This window comes from Populus alba, chromosome 13, assembly GCF_005239225.2.
Source record: "Populus alba chromosome 13, ASM523922v2, whole genome shotgun sequence".
Classification (NCBI taxonomy): domain Eukaryota; kingdom Viridiplantae; phylum Streptophyta; class Magnoliopsida; order Malpighiales; family Salicaceae; genus Populus; species Populus alba.
Genome location: NC_133296.1, coordinates 354272 through 378377, shown reverse-complemented (window position 1 = coordinate 378377; position 24106 = coordinate 354272). Strand labels below are relative to the sequence as shown.

General features: G+C 32.7%; 3 protein-coding genes across 3 annotated transcripts; all 3 read left to right on the top strand.

Moving 5' to 3' along the window:
• The first annotated feature begins 9037 nt into the window (after positions 1–9037).
• LOC118060907 (galactinol synthase 2-like) lies at positions 9038–10767 on the top strand. Its single transcript, XM_035074221.2, has 4 exons — positions 9038–9530; positions 9685–10005; positions 10095–10229; positions 10342–10767. Exons 1-4 carry the CDS (start codon positions 9198–9200, stop codon positions 10564–10566), a joined length of 1014 nt encoding a protein of 337 aa, XP_034930112.1. The 5' UTR covers positions 9038–9197; the 3' UTR covers positions 10567–10767.
• Positions 10768–19693: 8926 nt separating this feature from the next.
• Positions 19694–21304, top strand: LOC118060906 (galactinol synthase 2-like). The gene is made up of 4 exons (XM_035074220.2): positions 19694–20165; positions 20321–20641; positions 20732–20866; positions 20956–21304. Exons 1-4 carry the CDS (start codon positions 19833–19835, stop codon positions 21169–21171), a joined length of 1005 nt encoding a protein of 334 aa, XP_034930111.1. The 5' UTR covers positions 19694–19832; the 3' UTR covers positions 21172–21304.
• A 1111-nt stretch (positions 21305–22415) lies between these two features.
• Positions 22416–22964, top strand: LOC118060829 (pectinesterase inhibitor). Its single transcript, XM_035074119.1, has one exon. The coding sequence runs from the start codon at positions 22416–22418 to the stop codon at positions 22962–22964; it is 549 nt and encodes a 182-aa protein (XP_034930010.1).
• Positions 22965–24106: the final 1142 nt, after the last annotated feature.

Here is a 24106-nt window from a genome sequence, read left to right as displayed (position 1 = left end):
GAATTAATTTAAGCTAACTAGCATGATTTATGATTCATACCTAGCACCGAGCCAACTCATTAACTATGTCCAGGGGCTTAGTTGAGAAGTTACCACCAATTGTTAATGTTTACTTCTACAACTTTACTTTATTCAATTGAGACCCCACAAATTGATTATCCCGATTGAGTCCCTCATCCATTGAGAGTTGGCAGCCTAACATCCCTGTTGTTACCTGCAATTGAAAGGTCACCAAGTTTCCATTGACTTGCAGTGGCTTTCAATTTTAGCAAAGTTTTATTTTTAAATTATATTAACAACCACATAACTCGAACATAAAATTATAAAAAAAGCAAATTTATTGTTCAGCTTTTATTATTCGATTACCTATTAAATAATTTCTTAAAACATGTTAATGCTATGAAAACTTATTGATGAAATCTCTTAGCAGTAAATATTATACATGTGGTGCATGGGAGTTGCAGAATATCCAAAAAGATTTGTGTTTAAGAGGTTAATTATATGCATTTAAGGAGCCTAATTATGGGCCAAAATCATTATAATATGGAAAGCATGTGGTCGTCATGTATGCAAAATTAATAGATCCACTTAGATTTAATTAGGATAATTGATTGCTATCAGATTTTTTATTAGATGATGAGCTAGGATAAAGATATTAATTATTGGGTTGTTAATTTAACATGGATTAACCATTTTTATAATAACGGTATCGTTTCGTTCTTTCTCATGTTTTTCTTAGTATAGATCATTAAGATTTTAACAGGATCAATCGAATTTTATTATATCAATATTTGTTTTAGTTTAAATAAAAACTTAATTTACTGTTTTTCCAATTGGGTCCATAATGTTTTTTTCTTGTCAATTGTATGTATCCCAACATATCCAGGATTCTTCAACTGAGTCAAACGTTAGATTTTCTTTTTAAAAAAAGTTGTCTTTTTTTTTCCTGTAATATGGTATGCCTTTAAGTTTCCATAATTTTGCTATGCTTAATCGCTACTATGTTGAAGAGAGACAATAGTGAAGTCAAAATTACTTCAATCATCGTCACTACCACACCACAACCATCATCGAAATCTGGTGTTATAGGCAATATGGGGTAATGGGACTCGCCAGATCTTCAACCAATCTGTAAAATCAATTCTTTAGAGAGAAAATGGTGAAGGGTTTGCTAGAGTTCTTGGAAACATATCTAACATTACTGGTGGCAAAAGTAATCTTGCTGGAGAAAAAAGATGATGCAATGGCAAGGTTGTGAACCAGAGCAAATCCATCTCCAACACAACATTATACGATAAAATTGAAAGACATGTTCTTGCTGCAAGGTCTAGATGCTGGGTCATTAGGGCAGGAAGGCTGGTGGTCCAGTAACCTACCACAGAAACAACTTAATATGAATGTTGCTTCCAAAACTCAAACCCTGAAAAAGAATGGCCAGGAGACATCATTGGATCAATGGATCCTAAATCAAAAGCTTGAATCCTATTGTTTTCAAACCATTTCAGGTCAATGCAATCCCAAATAAGGGCACTCCCGAAATAGAAAAGAAGAAAAGGAAAAGGAACATCAAGCTCTTTAGCCTGTCTTTCTACTCTCATGTTTAGTTTCAAAGAAAAACCAAACCAGCTTGAATTTCACTTCTGAAACAGACATGGTCTCTCTCTCATTGTTATTAAACTTGGTACGAGGTTTGATCTGGTTGAAAGTCCAGGTCAGGGTTTATCGGATCAACCCTCAATGATGCTTTATTAAATGCAGTCACACTTTGCAAGGTTTGGTGTCTTTCCAGAGTCTGGGTTCTATTTGTATTTGGTTAATTCTATTTCGTTATGGTTAGTGGTGGGTGGTAGCTTCTTTCATGGAGGCTCTTTAAGTTTGATTGCGGACTAGATTCGTCATGGCGGTGATTCTGTTTTTATTTTTATTTTTGCTTTTGCATGTCGTTTTTCTCAGTTTGCTTTGCCGCTTAGATCTAGCGTAGCTTGGTGCATTTTGCTTGGGCTTGGGCTTGGGCTTGATCTCGGGTTGGGCTTATATGCCTTGTTTTCTCAGGTTTTTGTATCTGTTTTGGAGCCTTTTTCTTTTTAGATTGAGCATCTTTCTGTTCATCCTTCTGGTTTTAGTTAAATTGAATCACAAAAATAAATACTGTTTTGATAGATTGACCTATCAACCAGGGATATATTTTATGAGAATTAATCTAGTCGATTTGATTGGTCAACTCTTAATTTAATTTATCAGATTAAAACTCGAGTGAAACTTGGTTTAATTTTAATTTTTTTAAAAATATATATTAAAATAAGTTTCGAATTGGTGTGGTTAACCCAAGAATACAACAGTGTTTTATATTATAAAGGGCGGTGACTGATTTTTCAGGATTTTATCTTATTATATATTTATATATATGTATGAGGATGAATTCGTTTACACAGCATTCTCGTTCATTTATTTCTTTAAGATCTAACGGTTAATATCACGTGCTATCTCATATATAATATCTCTTCTTTATCAGGTTTCTTATTTTATAAAGTCCTAAATTTAATTAATTAATATACCATGCAGATGCTCTTTCCATAATTCCATGTTCTCAATTTTAAATTACAATTTTATTTCTGCCCTCCACTCCAAAAGTCAAAACACTCCCAGGTTTCCATGGCAAGAGATCCCGAATTTCACAATTCAATACACCGAACTTACAATATATATATATAATATTTTAATTGTTTATGATATTTAGAAAGTGGGCATTATTTTAATTAAATTTGATTGGTGTATTTTGTATATGTTTTTTAGATTGTTTATGATATATAACAAGGATATTTTGGGAGGCCAGATTAATAAATTGAATTGAAATAACCATTGAAGTCCACCGATGAATTTAACTCACACCCTTTCCCTAGTAGAGTGGATTATTGGATTAATTTATGTATCAGGTTTTATATTTTTTTATTAATTTTTAATATTAATCTAATTATGTTCAAGATCAATATATTTTTATTTTGAAATAAAACTTGATCTCTGATTAAATTTTAAATTATGAATTTCTGGAGAAATTAATCTTTGTACCCTTGAAAACGGTGGATAAAATAAAGGATATTTTGGAAGACCAAAATAATATATTGAATTGGAATAACCATTGAAGTCCACCAATGAATTTAACTCGAGCAATTTATTTTTTATTTCTGTGACTTGGCCATGCTTATCTAGACACGTTGAAGTGGAAATTTCTTTTTGTTTAATTTTTTATTTTTTATTTTTTGTTTTTGTCGATGTTTATCTTTTAATAAGGTTGAGAAAAAGAAATCAGTCTTGGCATGCCTCAACTAGTTATTTATAAATATCATGCTACTGTTAAAGCAAAGAATCCCAAGCACTTCATGATGAAGAAAGAATAATCAGGACAGATTTGAATATCCACAGAAGCTCCAAGATAAGTTGATAATTAAGAACGTCTTTTTTTTCTTACATGCGATTTGGAATAGATTATCTTATATTATATAATTGAGTTTTCAGCCATGTTGTTTAGTCTAAATTTAATTGATAAATAAAGTCAAATTCACATATTTTAAAAAATATATATAATTTTATTTTTTATATTATCTCATCACTTTCATCTTATTCCCTCAAGTGTTTCTCTATAAAAAATTAAAGTAGATAGGTATTTTGAAAAATCTAGTTTTTAATATTAATTTATTCCTTTTAGTGTAGTGAACAGTCTGATTTACTTTTATATTATTTTTACAGATTGAATTCCATTTAGAATTTAATTATTAACACTACAAAACATGAAATTCAATTTAGAATTTCAATGATCTCCTCGTTAAAATTTATGAATTGAATTCAATTTAAAAAATTACAAACATATTATAAGCGTTTGTCACTGGAATTCAAAACTTAATAATCATGGTAAAGAAATTCTAACAATCACTTGTTTTTTTTTTTTTTTTAAATTGTATTTAATTATTAAATCATTTCAACTCACTCTAAAAATGTTGCTTCATACAATAAGCAAAAAGACTCATTTAATTTAAAGTAATCTCACCTAATAAAATACATATTTGCATCATGTCATATTTATCCTGGAAACACTTTAAACTTCTAATATTGAACATGGATTAGCAAATATTTAAGCAAGCCCTGATAAAGAGTTGTTTAGAATAGTAATAGATGTTATTTTTTAAAATATTTTTTTATTTGAAATGTATAAAAATAATAATTTTTTAATTTTTTTTATATCTGATATTAAAAAGCAATCCATAAAACACACCAAAAATTTAATTTGAAAAAAAAATCAAGAACATAGTTCAACAACAACACTAAATACCCCTAAATTTAGGTACCTTTTTTATTTATTTTTAGCTTTGTAGACCCTGTAATGCTAATTTAGCTAAACAATACGAAGATGTCGCTTTAAGGCTGGTGTGTTGTATGTTTTTAAAAGTACTGAAGAATATAATAAATAAAGGTGTTGTGGGAATAAATAATGTTTTTGTATATATGAAAATGAATAAATTTGTTTAAACCAGTGATTTGCGAGTGTTATGATAACTATGAACCGCTCCAACTTGCATGGTGTAAAGTACATATATGGGAAGTCATGCACCGGCATTGACATGCCTTACTGCTTTGCTAGTCTATTATCCCGTGATTTGCCGTGATCGAATCGATACTTTTAAAATATAAAAAAAAATATTAAGATTTGGGAGAGATTTTTAATAATATTATTAAACATGATCAAGTGGATTGATTTTAAATTTTTTATTTTAAGTTTTTTTTGTTTAACTCAAATTTCTAATTAAATCGTGTAGAAGTTGATTCAACTTAAATAGATCGATTTTATGATTTAGAGGATAATTTGAAAGACCTATAAAAATACGAATTGACTTTTAAAAAACTTTAAAATAACAATTTTTTAAAAAAAATATCAAAACAACAATATATTGTATCAATTCTAATCCTCTAACGACCCAAATTATAGACTCTATTAATTAAATAACATGTTTTATATTTTTTTTATTTAACTATATAATAAAAATTTATGATCGAAAAAATAAAGATCAGCTCTATAATAATATTTATTTGAGATTGTGATAACTTTATATAAAACAAATAAAAATAACCACGCAATTTATTTCCTAACCAATCAAATATTGAAGGATAAAATTTAAAAAAAAAACATATTTGATTGATGAATAAACCAAGTCAAATTTGTGAATCGAGTAACATAAGTGAGCACATCAAATGTGCATGAACTGAGCTACGGATTCCACTTGAATTATAATTTGTTTTCTTAAAATTGTTTTTTATTTAACCATGTGATAGCAAAAATAGACAATTACAAAATCGAACACCACCTCTATATCATGATATTTTTAAAACCATAATTACTTTATTGAAAACAAGACGAAACAATTATAAAACAAATTCTCAATTAACTAATATTAATAGATGAAATTGAAAAAAAAAAATTAAATTTGTTAAATCTGCAAACCATGTCAACTATTACAACATGTCATAAACTTTATAAAGTTTAATAATAAGAATTTTTTTAAAAAAAATTATTCTTTTTAACTACACAAGAAAAAAAAATAGATGATAAAAAAGTAAAATTAAATTAAAAAAAATAAAAGCATCCCACCAAACCCGTAAATCAAGGTAACTTGGGTTATTTTGTAAATCCATAAATCATTTTAACCTTATAAAAATATATATTTTTTAAAAAAAAATTAAAAAATTAATTTTTAATTAATTTAATATTAAAACATAAATAAATAAAATAAAATTTTAAAAAATGTTTTCGGGCATCCCTCCCTGCCCTTGTAGGCAGGCACTGGGTCCATGCGCACCTCTTCGGCCAAGCATTATTCGTCGTATTCGAAGATCACGCTGATTGGGCCGACTGGTTTTGGAGATTATGTAATCTTTCTATGTTTAGTAAGTCAACGGTTTTACAACACCAGGACCCGAGAAGGAAGGGCGGTCATGTCCGGTGAACGGAAAGCCTGGATTATAAAGCAACGGGACAAATGAATTAACCTCTCCATATAAAATCCATCCAAGACCTAAATGAAAGGTTTCTGATCACCCAAGTACTATTGGCTCCCACGTTAAATTAATTTTTGAGTTCTTTTCAAGGTCGCTCCCAAATGTTGTAGAACAACACGAGCAAAATGGAATATTCTCAAAAACTTTATCTACTAAAAAATTACATCTAGAACATTGTTTTTTTTTTAAATATTTTTTAATTAAATAAATTGCTACAAAATCAAAAGACTTATCAAAGTCTAAAAAGTCCAAAAAAAAATATTATCCAAACTCAGTGTCGGTCGATTTTCCCAAAACATTTCATCATCAACCTTAACTGAATGACTTAGATCCTATATTAGACCAACTAACTAAAGTACTAAACTAGCAAGTTTGAAAATAAATACCTCTCATGGCTACCTAGTTTGCCACGTGGTGAATAACGTCCTCCATTTCAGATCTTGACACGCGTCATCAAAACTCCCATACATCCTGACACGCATTAGATTTTTGTGGGATCCCATGCCGCTTCCTAAAAGACAAGCGTGCATCTGCCTTCCACGTGTCAATCAGGAACATTTTGTGGGACCTGCTTGACCTCACTAGTAGTATATTCCCATAGAAGGGTGACCCGCGTCAAGGGTGACACGTGGATTATATAGGCTACGTGGCCTAAACCTTGTGGGCTTCGTGTTTGGTTCCTCGAAAGGGTGTTCGATTTTGCGTGTGAACGCAATTCCAATAAAATTTGATATATTTTTTTTAAAATTAATTATTTTTTTAAGAACATTTCGTACTGTGTTTAAAAAATACTTTTAAAATAATTTAATTTTTTTATTTTAAATTAATATATTTTTGATGTTTTTAAATTATTTTAATATACTGATTGAAAAATAATTATTAAAAAATAAAAAAAATAATTATTAACATATTTTTTGAGTGAAAAACTCTTTGAAAAAATAACAACAACTATACTTTCAATCATGTTTATAGTGTTTTTAAAATTATTTTGATATGATAATATTAAAAATAAATTTTTAAAAATAAAATTATTATTTTAATATTTTCTATAAAAAAATATTTTAAAAAATAACCTACCAACACAATACCAAAACACTATTTTAAAATATCAATGTGATTTTAATAATATTCCATGTTGCTAGTTTATTTTAATTATTGATTAATTATTTTAATTCTATATTTTTTTTCTTTTTAATTTTTAACATATGGACTAAATTATCCTAGAAATTTGCAAAACGAAAATCTAGCTAATAAAAATAATACAACATCAAGGATAATTTAGGAGAATAAGGAATAACTTATTCTTCAAATAATACCGACTTGATCACCATAAAAATCACTGGGTTTATCCTACTTATTTTATTTACACTCTTTCATTTCTTCGTGGAACCCCATCCCCCCCCCCACCTGCTAAGAGACAGGCGTGCCTCTCCTTCCACGTGGCAATCAGGTTTCTATCGGGAACATTTTGTGGGACCTGCTTGACCTACTCAGTTCACTGGTAGGTATATTCCAATAGAAAGATGACAGGCGTCAAGGGTGACACGAGGATATAATTAGCTGTGGCCTAAGAGCTAAAATGTAGTTGCGTTATTTCATGTTCAAATACATGCAAATGATATTTTTTGATTTTTTAAAAATTATTTTTGACATCAACATATTAAAATAATTTGAAAACATTAAAAACATATTAATTTGAAGTTAATAAAAAAATAAAAAAAATTTCAAAATTTTTTAAAAATACTTTTAAACACAAAAAAAAACATGACCCTAAATCGTGTGGGCTTTCATGTTTGTGTTAGTGGATATAACAGGTGTCAAGGGTGACACGTGGATATAATTTGTGAAAGGGTGTTTGATTTTGCGTGGCACCGCAATTTTAATAAAATTTTATTTTTTTATAAATTAAATATTTTATGTTTTTAAATTATTTTTATGTATTTTTATAAAAATAAAATTTTAAAAATAAAAATATTATTATTTAATATTTTTACAAGAAAAAATATTTTAAAAAATAACACTAACACAAGTAAATATTACTTTAAAAAATATAATTATATAATACCTGATGTTACTTTAAAAAACTAATTCAGTTTAAATGATGGTTATCTGTTGTATTGTTGTTGCTAGTGGTGTTTGGATTTATTTTTTAATTAGTTATTAATTTTTTAATCATATTTTTTAACATCATGACTAAATTACCTCAATAGTAGGAGAAAATTTCAAAAAAACTCTAGTTAATAAAAATAATACAACATCAAAGGATAATTTAGGAATATAAGGAATAACTTATTCTTCAAATAATACTGACTTGATCACCATAAAAATTAAAAATTACTGGGTTTATCGTACTTATTTTATTTAAAGTCTTTTCATTTCTTTGTACTCACTTATTGTTGTTTACTCAAATACCCTAATGATTGGGACAAAACAGCAACAAAATCTTCTGCAAGTAAAAGTAATTAAAACAAGAACAAAGGGTAGTCATGGATTTAGAAGAAAGAGGAGATATTCTTTAATGAACTTATAATATCACTCCTTTTTCTTCTGAATCCATGATTCTATCAGAACCGTGTGATTTGGAATCTCCAGTAATTTCCTCCTCCATGTTTGAGATTTTGTAACGCAAGCAAAAATTATCCTCTGTGTCTTCTTAATTTTGTCCATTAATTTCCTCCTACATGTTTGAGATTTTTAAGTAACGCAAGCAAAATTATCCTCTGTGTCCGCAACCACAAAGTATAATTTCTTACACCACAGGGTAATTATCTCTTTTTTTTAATAAATAAAAATTAATTATCTTATTGAAAGGCAAGAGATGTACTTGTCAAATGTGGGATCTCCTAGAGTTTATACTATAATCACAATTTATTTAATTACAATTACATCTCTGACTTACCTTAAGATATTTAGAGCAACCATGTCCATCACTTACCTTAAGATATTTAAATTTAATATGGCCTCCGATCCCTATATATTCACCCCCTCCCCGTCCATACAACTTCACTCATAACCAAAACCTTCGAAGATCAAAGCCGCATACTTTTCTGCAACCTGAAACTCTCTCTTTTTTTCTCTTAGCAAACAAATTTGTTTCAAAACCCTTTTGATTTCTCTTAACCAAAGACTCATTTTTTGATACCTTTGATACCATGGCTCCTCATATTACAACTACCCTTGCTAACACCACCAGCTCTCTAGTCAAGCAAGCTAGCTTGTCGAGCTGTGCATATGTTACCTTTCTGGCTGGTGATGGAGACTACTGGAAGGGTGTTGTGGGGTTAGCCAAGGGGCTGAGGAAGGCCAAGAGCAAGTATCCTTTAGTGGTGGCTATCTTGCCTGATGTTCCCGAGGAGCATCGGATGATACTCGTCTCTCAGGGGTGTATAGTGAGGGAGATTGAGCCTGTTCATCCACCGGAGAACCAGACTCGGTTTGCTATGCCTTATTATGTCATCAACTACTCCAAGCTTCGTATCTGGGAGGTCTGTATCCATGTCTTAGACTTACTTGCTAGTTGTACTTTGTGTTTGTTTCTCTTGATGAAAAAACAGAGGATCACTGTCACTTTCTTTTTTGCTTGTTTTTAGTCTTCATATGTATATATATAGCTCGTAACCTTTTCGTCTTTGATTACAGTTTGTGGAGTATAGCAAGATGATATATTTGGACGGGGACATCCAGGTATTCGACAACATAGATCACCTGTTTGACATGCCTGATGGCCACTTCTATGCTGTGATGGACTGTTTCTGCGAGAAAACATGGAGCAACAGCCCTCAGTACAAGATTGGTTACTGCCAGCAGTGTCCTGATAAGGTCCAGTGGCCTGCGGAGATGGGTCCTAAGCCCCCTCTCTACTTCAATGCTGGCATGTTTGTTTATGAGCCCAACCTGTCCACTTATCATGATCTGTTGGAGACCGTCAAGGTCACCTCCCCCACCCTCTTTGCTGAGCAGGTAAAATATATCATCTTTGCTTTGTTATCTTGTCAAGGACTTCTTAGCTGGAAACTTTGATGTTTAATTTATTTATTCATTCTTTGCAGGACTTCTTGAACATGTTTTTCAGGGATGTTTACAAGCCAATCCCTTCGGATTACAACCTTGTACTGGCCATGTTATGGCGCCATCCGGAGAACATTAACCTTGACAAAGTGAAAGTTGTCCACTACTGCGCTGCTGTGAGTACTCACCGAGCTCATATAAAAACCATTTTACATACTTAAACAATAATCTTGTCCTTTTGGACATTTGAGTTCTACAATTCTAATAATGTTGTGCATTGGTTTACAGGGATCTAAGCCATGGAGGTTCACAGGAAAAGAAGAGAACATGGACAGAGAAGACATCAAGATGGTGGTCAACAAATGGCGGGACATTTACCAGGACGAATCATTGGACTACAAGAACACTGTTGCTGCTGCTGCTGCTTCTGCCGGAGCTGAACTGCATCCATTCTTGGCGGCTCTCTCCGAGGCTGGTGTTGTCCACTATGTTACCGCCCCATCCGCCGCTTAGTGCTTGTAAATTGTGGAGCTACTAGTTTCAAACAGTCCAATTGTAGAGGAAAAACAACTTTTCTTTCAGCTCTTTTTGGTGGTTAACATCCCCTGTATTATTAACTGGGATGGGATATTGCTCTTTTGAATTTTCTAGGAAGTTTATGAGGACCTTGTATCCATCCTTTAGTGAATAATATGAACAAGTATTTTCTTTGTATACACATTTCTTTATCTTTTCTTATGTTGTATTGAAGAATCAATGGGATTTGCTCTGACTAACTTCTATTTTTCTTTCATATCATTCCATCTCCAACCCTGAATTCTTCATTTCATTCGAGTATTAAGAGATGGGACCTTGAAATTGGTGAATCTTTTGATTTGAAGATGGTGTTCGGGCCTGTGAAATGGCCTGTACTGGAGAGTTTCATAGCCGTGCTGTCTCTCCAACCTAAGTGAATGTGGGGATGCATTTATGCCCTGCTGGCAAAATAGTTTTGTTTAGCTTTTGAAAAGTATAAGTTCGGTAGTATTATAAAAAAATGAATAAAATATTTCTCAATGAAAAATAAGTTCAGAAATTAAATTTTTTTAAGTTTATTAAAATAAAAAATAAATCTTACAAATTAAAAATTTGAATAAGAATAAAATTAAAAAAAAATCTAATTTTATAAATTATCCTAAATAAAATAAAAATAAAGATAAAATCTAACAATCTAACATATTATTGAAATAATAAAAATTAAATCTTATAGATAAAAATATTGAAAGATAATGAAATTAAAAAAAAATACAATTTCATAAATTATTTCAAATAAAATAAATAATAATTAAAAAAATAATGATAAAATTTGATAGATAAAAAATTTCAATTAAAAAAATGATAAGAGAGACAAATAATAATTATAAAAATAAGGACCAAGGTTGATATAAAAATTAAATTGAATCAAATTCTAAATAATAAAATTGAAGAAAAAAAAGATTCAAAATAAAATATACAATTCCTGTTCCAATTCCAAAGGTAAACACCCTAACAACCGATTCTTGAATACTTGATCATTCGATCAGGGAAAAAAAATAAAAAAATTAAGAATTAAATTTAATATAATCAATAAATAACATATGTTTCTTTTTTTCAAACTTCTAAAAAGCGTTTTTTCTCATAAATAAAAAAAAACACTTTCTTAGAAATTCAAGTGAAAATTTTTTTTTTTGAAAAATATTTTTTGTTAACTAATTTTATTAATAAAAAAAAACACATAAAAATTTAAAATATAATTTTTAAAAACAACTTTTGATGAAACAACGAGGCTTATTGTCTTAAAATATCCAAATCAAGCAGCAACTGGTCCCCTCGAAAACATGCTTAAAGGTGTGCATGAGTGTTGCATGGATGCTCTCTAGAAATTCTAAGAAGAATACGTTTCAAGGTCCAAACCACCTAGAGATGCAGCCTCTAACAAAGACTTGCATAAGCAAGCAGGCAAATTGAGTTTTGCCTTTTTCGAGGACTATGGGATTCCGACCATTATTTCAGTTTGTTTATATTTTAAAAATATATTTTAAAAAATAAAAAGTATTTGAATGATAAACACTTTTAAATATATTCTATCCAAGATAATTGGCTTCACTATTAAAATCAGGAGCTGTTTTTCTTCCTTTTCTTTTATTTTTATCAACGACTTCATCTGTTTTTAGCCGCTGAATTCAAAACTTAAAAGGGTAAGGTTTTTATTTGATTTTTTTAAATTTTGGTAGGGACGACGAGCCTAATTGAATTGGACAAGTGGTCTCAATTTTTTGTTAGTTAAACTTAAGCTTTCGTTGAAAAATCTTTCTAGAAATCTTGGACTCTTCCTTGTTTTCAAAAGAAAGAGTCGCCACAAATTTTTTATTTTTAAATTATTTTAATGTGTTTATATTAAAAATAAAATTTAAAAAATAATAATAAATGTAATGGTATATTCCACTAACTTAAATCTAGGCAAACCGACAATCTTAACTAGCAGAAATCAAGTCCATGATCTTCTTGATTGAAGATCGAAAATTAATGAACAAATATTATCGAAACTGAAGGTCGGTTATCCTAGGGTCCCACATCTCATCAACTAACATAACCAGAAAGTTCGTCATATTAAATAAAACCCCCCCATCTACTCCCGATAAAGATAGGCGTGTTTGCCTGCCACGTGGAGTTTGTGGGTCCTTCCTTCATTCACTACCAGGTATATTCTTGGTTGGAAAACACAGGCCTGTAGGAATATGCCACGTGGAGTTTGTGGGTCCTTCCTTCATTCACTACGAGGTATATTCTTGGTTGGAAATCACACGCCTGTAGGAATATGCCACGTGGGGAAACCGGGTTTGCTGCCTGGAGCCGCTTTGTGTTTGGTGGCTAATATCTTCTCTCTATTTGATGGAGAAAAAAACGAATTCTTGTTTTTTTTTCATCTAGAAAATTATTTGAATCTATCGTTGATGTAAAATATTTTAAAATTATTGTTAAAGTAATATTTAGTCTCAAAAAACACAAAAAAACAAACCAAAACCAACTACAATAAAAAATCTCTCCAAGCTAGATATGCTTTTTTTAAGCATTTTCAAATTAAAAAAAAATACAATTTAAACTTTCATTATCATATAAAATTATTTGATATGAAATAAACTGTTTTGATGGCTGAAATGATCATTTACAACAACTTTTTATCTCTATGTCATAATTTGACAAACTTATTTTTCTTTCATAAAAAAAAAAAGTGAAAAATTAAAAAAATAAATTTTGAAATCAAAATGTAATTTTTTTAATATTAAAGGGAATGGTCACCTAGCTTAAAACAATAGAAAGCTAAGATGAATTTTCAACACAAATTTCAATTTATTCTTGATTTACTCAAGTTTTTTACTTCGGTTCTCGATCTTTCAATTCAACCTTCACTCACAAAAAAAAAATAATACAATTGAATACTAATTCAAGCTAAAAAGATCTAAATTGTATAAAAAAAGGTTAAAATATCAAATTAATTTTTTTAAAAAAAAAAAATTCAATGATACACGAGATCGATAAATAATAGGAAATGTATCTGAGTATTTTATTAGCATTGAATGACGTTGGCTATATAATATACATAACAGAATTAACAAGAAAAGTGCAGCCCATGTTTAACAACTTCTAGAAACATGGTAAGACTACTTCAAACAGTAGGACTAATTCAAACAATAACAGCTCCCTTCATAGTAGGGATTTATTTAGACTAAGCAATAATGGACCAAATCAACATTGCCTCCCTTAAATTGAATGCTATAAGCATCATTTTATATCATTCTTATAACAAACTCCTAATAATACCCGCAGCTTCAAAAAAGTATCTAGCTTGAGTGGCTTTGTCATTATATCAACTATTTGATCTTGTGTGTTGTAATAAATTAATTCCACAGTACCAGCCTTAGTAAGCTCCCGAAGAAAATGAAAACGCACATCAATATGCTTACTACGACCATGCATTACTAGATTCTTCGAAAGCTTGATTACGGAACTACTATCACAATGAATAATAGTTGTTTTATCTTGATTCAGTCCCAGCTTTTCCAGAACTCTTTTCAACCACACTGTTTGGCAAACACATGAAGCTGCAGCAATAAATTCAGCCTCAGTAGTAGATAGACTTATTACTGGTTGTTTCTTTGATAGCCAAGATATTGTTCCTGAACTCAATAAAAATACATAGCCTGAAGTGCTTTATCCTATCTCCCAAATCTCCAGCATAATCACTATCTGTGTAGGCAACAAGATCATTATTTCCTCCCTTCTTATAAAAAATCTCAAAATCAAGTGTGCCCTTCAAATATCTCAGCACTCGTTTTGCCACCTGCAAATGAAGTTTAGTTGGATTCTCCATATATCTACTTATAAGACTGACTACAAACATCATGTATGGTCGTGTAGCAGTGAGATACATGAGACTACCCACCATTTGTTTAAAATGAGTGTTGTCTACTTTAACTCCACCTTCATCCTTCACGAGCTTACAACCTGGAACAATAGGATTACTAACTGAATTGCTCTTATCCATTCCAAACCGTTGCAACACTTCTGACGCATACGTTTTCTGATTAATAAACACTCCAGTAGATTTCTGCAATACTTCAAGACCCAGAAAATACCTCATTTTGCCAAGATCAGTCATGTCAAACTCATGCTTCATGGAATTTTTAAATTCTGATATCATTAATTCATCATTTCCCGTATAAATCAGATCATCAACATACAAACTAATAATCAAAATGTTACCTTCTTTTCCTATCTTGGTGAACAAAATATGCTCATAGTCACACTTTTCAAAACCTTCTTTCATGAAATATGCTTCTATCCGACTGTACCAAGCACGTGGTGCTTGCTTAAGCCCATACATTGCCTTTTTTAATTTATAAACCTTATGTTCATTTCCTTTTTGCACATAACCACAAGGTTGGTCCACAAAAACTTCTTCATTTAACTCACCGTAGAGAAACGCAGACTTTACATCCAGCTGATATATAGTCCATCCTCTTTGAGCTGCAAGAGCCACCACCAACCGAATGGTTTTCATGTGTGCGACAGGTGCGAATACTTCTGTATAATCAACCCCATACTGCTGAGAATATCCCTTCACTACAAGCCTCGCTTTGTACTTGTCTACTGCCCCATGTTCATTCAATTTGGTTTTATAAACCCACTTCACACCAACTTTCTTCCCTCCGGCTGGTAACTCCATTAATTCCCACGTACCATTCCGTTTTATAGCTTTCATTTCCACATCCATAATTGTCCTCTATTTTTCACTTTTTACAGCATCGTCAAAATGAATTGGATCAGTTGCTGCAAACATTGCTAGCTGAGATGCTGAGTCATCTTCAGAAAGACCTTCACCTGTTTCATAGTCACGCAACCAAACTGATGGTCTTCTATTCTTTCGTTCATGCAAGCTAGGCAAACCTACAGGGAAAAAATCATCAGAAGGATGCTGCTGCTGCTGCTGCTGTATCAAGATCAGCTGCATGGCTTTCGTTCGGTTCTGCTTCTCTTACAACTTTGCTATATCTGCATCATGATTAGAGCCACTATAGTAGCCATCTTCTTCAGTAACTGCTGCATGTTCAGAGCCACTATGATGCCATCGCCATTGTCTGCATGAGCACCATTGTCAACAGGTGCAACTGCATGCTACTCTTCACCCCATTCCAAATTGCAGTTGATTGCTGCATCATACTGCTTGTCCCAATTCCAACATTTGCCTTCTTCAAACACAACATCCCTACTGACTATGATCTTTTATGATGCAGGATCATAAAGGCGGTAAGCTTTGGACTTTTTACTTACACCCAGTAAAACACAAGCCAAACTTTTGTCATCTAGTTTTGCTCTTTTACTGTCAGGCACATGGACATGGCTGATACAGCCGAAAACTCTAAAATACACAACAGAAGGTTTGATGCCACTCCATGCCTCCTCTGGAGTCTGATTTCTGACAGCCAATGTAGGACTTTGATTGAGGACATGCACTGTCCAATTTACTGCTTCAGGCCAGAAGGTTTTTGGAATTTTCTTCTCAGAAAGCATGTTGCGTACCATATTCATTATGGTTCTGATCTTGCGTTCGGCGATGCCGTTTTGTTGAGGCGTGTAGGCTGCTGTCAACTGGCGTTGTATACCATTTACATCATAAAAAGGTATTAAATTCTTGTGATGTAAACTCTCCTCCTCTGTCAGTACGAAGGCCTCTAATGAAAGTGTTTGTCTCCTTCTCAACATGAACTTTGAATCGCTTGAAAGTATTAAAGGTTTCTGATTTTGCTGCAAAAAAGAAAACCCATGTTTTTCTACTAAAGTCATATGTAAAGGTGGGTAAATACCGTTTCTGGCTGTTGGAGATTGGCTTGATCGACCCACAAATATCAGCATGTATGAGCTGAAGAATTTGTGAGGCTTTCCACGTGTTTTTCTTTGGAAATGGATGTCTTTGCTGCTTTCCTATTAGACAATCTTTACAGAGCCTGGATGGAGACGTGAATAATGGTAAACCAGTCACCATTTGTTTCTGCTGAAGAGTTTTCAAGCCTGTAAAGCTCAAATGTCCATATCTGCAATGCCAAAGCTGTACCATATCTTTAGTGATGGTGTTGAAACACTCGGTTTTTAATGGATGAGATGCAACATGCAGCACAAACTTCTGATTTGCTGACATCTTTGTGTCCATAATCAAACCTTGTTCATGATGAAACACCTTACACCTTCCATGCTTAAATAGAATATCCAGCCCCTTCTCCTGTAATTGCCCAATACTTAGCAAATTGTTCTTCAGCTCCGGTACAAAGAATACATTTGTGAAAATTTATGTTTTGCCATGAACCTGCAGCCTGACATTTCCCTTTCCCATTACAGTCATGCTTGCATTGTTGCCTAGTTTCACAGCATCTCTGAATTTTTCATTTAAGTCTGAAAAATAATCTTTCTTCCCACACATATGGTTGCTGCAGTCAGAGTCAAGAAACCATAAATCTTCGTTGCTGATGTTGTTCATCTCCACGTATGTCATGAGCAACATTTTGTCTTGAGTTTCTGCATAATTAGCTTCCTTTTCCTTGCTCGGACATTCCCATTGAAAGTGTCCAAGTTTGTGACAGTGGTAGCATTCCACTGTATTTTTGCTGAAATGTTGTTGTCTGCTTCTTCCCCATCCCCTGCCTCTAGAGCTGCCACGGCCACGACTCCTTCCTCCAAATTGATCACCATGAGTTATCTGCAATGCATGTTCTTGTTCAACATGAGTACTCATACGTTGTTCATGGACAATTAGGCTGCTTTGTAGCTCGTCAATGGTTAAGGTGTCTATGTCCCGTGATTCTTCAATGGAACACACAACGTAATCAAATTTTTGCGTCAAAGATCGCAAAATCTTTTCAACAACAGCTGTATCTCCTTTGTTTTCACCGTTGACCTTCATTTTATTTGCTATAGTAAGAGCCCTAGCAAAGTAGTCATTCACCGATTCTCCTGTCTTCATGTGGAGAACTTCAAAATCCTTTCGAAGTGCTTGTAACAATGCACGTTTGACTCTGGTCGTTCCTTGAAATTTTTGTTTCATGGAATCCCATATGTTTTTTGTTGTATCTTTGTTAAGAATCGTTTCCAGGATTGAACGATTTAATGCTTGAAATAGATAGTTTTTGGCCTTCAAGTCTTTTAACGTCTAATCTTCAACATGCTTTCTCTGAGCATCTGTGAGAATAATACCTTCTGCTGCAGCAGGAACTCCATTCTCTATCAAGCCCCAATATTCCTTTGACCGTAAGAAGTTTTTCATGAGCATTGCCTAGTGATCATAATGCCCATCAAAACGTGGAACTGCTGGTTGCACAAATGAACTTTTTGTCGTCATACTTGAAGACTGCTGCTTCACACTTTGATCAGGCCCGCTAAGGTGCTCTGATACCAAATGATAAATAAAAGGAAATGTATGCAAGAAAAGACTGAATAGTATTTTATTAGCATTGAATGACGTTGGCTATATAATAGCCTTACATAACAGAATTAACAAGAAAAGTGCAGTCCATGTTTAACAACTCCTAGAAACATGGTAAGACTACTTCAAACAGTAGGACTAATTCAAACAATAACAGTTCCCTTCATAGTAGGGATTTATTTAGACTAAGCAATAATGGATCAAATCAACAATTTGTGATATAGTAAAAGGAGGAGCTCTCAGTGTGTGTGTATATATATATATATTTTTTTATTTTATTTTAATTTTTTAAGTGTTGATATAAAAATAAATTTAAAAGGTAATAATAAAATATTTTAATATATTTATAATTAAATGGAGTTTAAAAAGGAATCTTTCGCACAATACAAACACTACCACTAGCATAATGGTATATTCCAAGAACTTAAATCTGGTTAAACCAACAACCTTGACCGGCAGTGATCAAGTCCATGATTTTGTTGATTCAAGATCGAAACTTCTTGTTGCTACCAAATAAAGTCAAGAAATATTATCCAAACTCCAGGTCCCACATTTCAACCAACTAACATAACTAGAAAAGAAGACCCCCATCCACCACCGATAAAGATTGGCGTGTGTGTGCCTGCCACGTGGCGTTTGTGGATCCTACCATACCCCCTCCATTCACCACCTGGTATGTCACAGGCCTATAGGGATACGCAACGTGGAGAAACCGGGTTTGCTGCCTTAAGCCGCGTTGGGCTTCCGTGTCGTGTTTATACTTTATAGTAGACCCAGGGCGGTGGTAATGGACTGGGTGTAATAATTATTTTAATTACACTTTTACTCTTTATTTTTTATTTATTTTATAATCTCTCTTCTGACTATATAATAAAAATATTGTTTAATATAAAAAGGTAATAAAATCAAGATGGAAGGATATTCTTCTGTTCAAGAAGTGAGATTCCAGGACTCGATGATTCAATATCCGAGGCAGTAAAATAATTCAAATATTTTTACTAAAATAATGTTATTTTTTTTTTAAATTTAAAATTTAAAATGACTGAAGGGAGACTTATAGCTATGATTTTAAGAGATGGAAACATTCTCAATTAATGGAAAGAGATTATCAGTTATTTTCGTATTATTACCATCTCATTATTCTTCATTTAAGGAGCTAATCTCTCCTTATTTTACTCTCATATACTCCCTCTCGATTTCTTTTTCTTTGATAGCTGCTCCTTCGAGGCATATTACCTCAAGATTCGGATAAATCTCGGCAAAATCTCGTGCAATAAAATATAATCAAATGAATATTTTGGTTGACGAAGAAAAAGGAAATAATATTTAATGGACTTTATCTTGCACCGACAAATTCCATGAGTCTCTCGTTCGCATCTTTGGGATTCCCTCCTAAACCTCGGAGTTTACAATTGGAAACAAATGATTCGCCATGTTTTTTTTTTTTTTTTTAATTAAGATATAAAGAAAGATTCAACATTAAAACAAATAAAAATAAATTCAATATCTTATCTGAAAGCAAGAAATGGACTCGTCGAATTAACGTGGAGTCTCTTAAATTTTATACTATATATCTTTCACCTACCTTTCAGACTATGCACGCTCGAATTTCTCTATATATACAGCACTACCCGCAGCACAACTTCACTCATATCCAAAACTTTCAAAGCTCGAAGCAATATAGTTTTCTGCAGCCTTGAATCTTCGCTCTTTTCTCTTAGTAATCAAACGATTCGTTTCAAGACCCCTTTGTAGCTTATCTCATTTTCTTGATAAATTTGATACCATGGCTCCTGATATCACTACTACTCTCGCTAACAACGCCACCACTCTTGTGAAGCAAGCAAGCATATCAAGTTGTGCTTATGTTACGTTTTTGGCTGGTGATGGAGACTACTGGAAGGGTGTTGTGGGGTTAGCCAAGGGGCTGAGGAAGGCCGAAAGTAGGTATCCACTTGTGGTGGCTATCTTGCCTGATGTTCCCGAGGAGCATCGCAAGATTCTTGTTTCTCAAGGGTGCATAGTGAGGGAGATTGAGCCTGTACATCCACCGGAGAACCAGACTCAGTTTGCTATGCCTTACTATGTCATCAACTACTCCAAGCTTCGTATCTGGGAGGTCTGTATGCATGTCTTAGACTTACTTGCTAGTTGTACTTTGTGTTTCTCTTGATGAAAAAACAGAGGATCACTGTCACTTTCTTTTTTGCTTTTTTTAGTCTTCATATATATATATATATATATAGCTAATAACCTTTTCGTCTTTGATTGCAGCTTGTTGAGTATGGCAAGATGATATACTTGGACGGGGACATCCAGGTATTCGACAACATCGACCACCTGTTTGACATGCCCGATGGCCACTTCTATGCTGTGATGGACTGTTTCTGTGAGAAAACATGGAGCAACAGCCCTCAGTACAAGATTGGTTACTGCCAGCAGTGTCCTGATAAGGTCCAGTGGCCTGCGGAGATGGGTCCTAAGCCCCCTCTCTACTTCAATGCTGGCATGTTTGTTTATGAGCCCAACCTGTCCACTTATCATGATCTGTTGGAGACCGTCAAGGTCACCTCCCCCACCCTCTTTGCTGAGCAGGTAAATATATATCATCTTTGCTTTGTTATCTTGTCAAGGACTTCTTAGCTGGAAACTTTGATGTTTAATTTATTTATTCATTCTTGGCAGGACTTCTTGAACATGTTTTTCAGGGATGTTTACAAGCCAATTCCTTCGGATTACAACCTTGTACTGGCCATGTTATGGCGCCATCCTGAGAACATTAACCTCGACAAAGTGAAAGTTGTCCACTATTGTGCTGCTGTGAGTATTTATCCTGCTCTTATATAATAATTTTATTAATTATGTCCTGCTGTATATTCTAATGGCGTTACACGTATATTTGTATGCAGGGGTCTAAGCCGTGGAGGTACACAGGAAAAGAAGAAAACATGGACAGGGAAGACATCAAGATGCTGGTCCAGAAATGGTGGGACATTTACGATGACGAGTCCTTGGATCACAGCAACACCGTGGTTGCTTCTTCTGGATCTGAACTGCAACCAATCATGGAGGCTCTATTTGAGGCTGGTGTTGATCTCCACTTCAGCGCCCCATCCGCTGCTTAAAGCTTATGGATTGTGTGGAACTCGCTATTTGTAGTAGTTCTTAGTCCATAGTTTGCTTGCTTGACGAACATTATTTATCTGCGAGGAACTTATATCCCTCGTCTAGTAATATAAGAACATGTTTTTCTGTGTATACATGCTCCCAACACTACTAAAAAAAGGAGCCTATAATTAGCAACTAACTAGTCCGTTGCAGATGAAATTAAAACTCAGCAACGGAATATTTAGCCTTCTGCAACATCAGAGGCCATTAAATGCTAATTGCTACGAGTGGAACGGGATCTATTTTTATGAACTGCATGGTTCCTGAAAAGCTTGCTGTTATTTCTATGAAATTAGCTGATAACAAGGAAACACTGTCTTCTGCAGATGTTCATCTATCAACATTCGTCCAGATTTCCGTATCTCTGCTATTAATTACATGAAAAATACTATATTAAAGTGCTAAATTTAATAAAATAACTTTTTAAATAATACAAATATGGTTTTTTTTTTATGTGCAGTCCAATGGTAAGCTATGTAGAAGAAATTAATTTTAATATAATTACATAACATTAACCAATAAATATAAAACAAATGAAAAAAAAACATTGGTCAACGAAGAAAGCATACTTTCATTTATTTTTACCTTTTCTACAAAGAAATATATAAATACCTTTTCCTATCTTGAATAGCTATACCATTGGAATACTTAAAAACAAACATAAAAGTTAAAAATATAATTTTTTCTATTTTTTCTATTTTTTTAGCTTTCTAGTTGGAGATCCGAGAACAAAGATTCTGAAAACTAAATATTTTTCTTGTCTGCATTAACATTGTTTATTGAAAAAATATCAACCATGATTTATGGAACCATACTTGCCAAATTTTCCTTGATCCATTCAAAGCATGAGATTTTTAGAAATTAATATTTACCAGAAATAAAGGATTTTGTTATAAATTAAAACTCTAAAAAGCTAAAAACACTACAATCATGGTAATTATTGAAAAAAAAAAACCAAAACATTCCATTTTAATTAGTATTTCATCAAAATATTATTACCATTCTTTATATAGAAAATACTAGCCAAATTAATGGAAAAATTGAAATAAAAAAATTTCTTCTGAATAATAAAATAAAATTTCTAAACTGAAAAAAAATATATAAAAACACTAGGTAAGAATGGAGGCTTGTTATACTCATCTTTGTCTCTCTCTCTGACCTTTCTTTTAACCTGAGGAAAGAACACAAGAGATTAGCCACAATGAGTGCCTTTACATTCGTAGCTTCTGTTTCAATTCTCTTGGTAGCCTCTGTAATCATCTTCCCCTCTAATGGAGTCACTGAAGATATTCTGGCTGCCATTTGCTCCCAAACTCAAAATCAAGAAACTTGTGAGGCCATTTTAGAGAGTGATCCGCGTACCAGCTCAGCTGACCTCCCTCTACTGTCTCTAATATCTCTCGAGCTTTTATCGAAACAAGCTGATAAAAATCACAACAGTTTCGTTCAGTTTCGTGATAATTCTACAGATCCGGATTTGAAAAGGTCCCTTGGCGATTGTGTGACAGATTATAATGACATGCGGGGCAAGATCAAGGTGGCTCACCAGTTGTCCCAGAAGAGACAGTACAGAAGAATTCTTGAATTAGGCCAGCTGATAAAACTTGCTTACAATTGTGAAAACGGGCTCCCTTCAAACTCACCAACATCTGGCATCACTGAAACTATGCTCCTGACGAGCCAAACTGCAGTTTATGTCAATCAATTTCTGATTACTTATTTTAGCCAGAAGCCCTTGAACCTTGTTTGATTTGAACCTGTACAAGGGTCATCATGGAAAAAATATCCTTCCACCATTTTAATTGGTAGAAGTAAGTTCCTTTTGTTAAGTGTTCTTGTTGTTTTGCTTCTGCCAACAAGAATTTGTTGGTTCCACTGTTGTGTTTCTGTTCTCTGTTGAGAATCAGATATCTGCAGATTCCTCCTGATGTCCTTTGATTGCTCACGGGCTTAATCAAAGCCAAGTGATTTCTTCAGTTATTGCACTAATTTGCATGCCCAGTATTGCTAGAACAACAATGGGATGATTATTTAAATTTCGAAACAGGTATTTGAACCTATCTAGAACACAGAAAAGAAAATGAAAAAAGGAAATGCTTGACATATCTGGAAATGGAAAGCTCAAGAAGACTCTTTACCTGTTGTGAATTTCTGTCAGCATAATACTGATGCATTCTTTTTTCTTTTTTAAAGCAATGCAAACATGTAAAATGGATTTGATAATGGAATTTTTTCACATTAAGGAATCATAGAATGGTTAGAAGTTAGATAATCCAGTTCTAATGAAGTGATTATAATGACGAAGAATGACCATGATGAATTTGTTTGCAGAAACTAGGGTGTTGAAGGTTTCATGGATAAGTGGCAGGATAACTTACACTGCCTTCACCGCTATAACACATGCAGAGAATTACATAGCGATAACAATATAGTCGGCTTTGCAGAAATTTGAGAGTTCTATGGAGTATCTGCTTTAAATAAATTATATGAATGAACTAGAATATATGCTTTTATTAAACAATAGGATAAATCTAGGCCTAATAAAAGGTTTAAACAATTAAGCAATATTTTAACAGGAAAGATTAAAATAATATTGTCATTGCTCTATAATATTTTTGTTTGTTGCATGCTAGCAACTCGATCTTCTCTAGTTCAATCTTACACACAAATCGATCTTATGGGTGTAATTTATCCCAGAAAATAATAAAATTTGAGCCATTCATTTATTTTGAGTCTTCCTCTTTACTATTTCTTCTCCTTTGAGTTCTTATAGATTTGTTTTTACCTATTTTGCTTGAACTTGGGCATAAATATTGGATACGATGGTGTTAGTCATATTATTTTTAGTAACATGAGTTGTTTTTATTTTGAAGTAAAGTCCAAAATCTAACA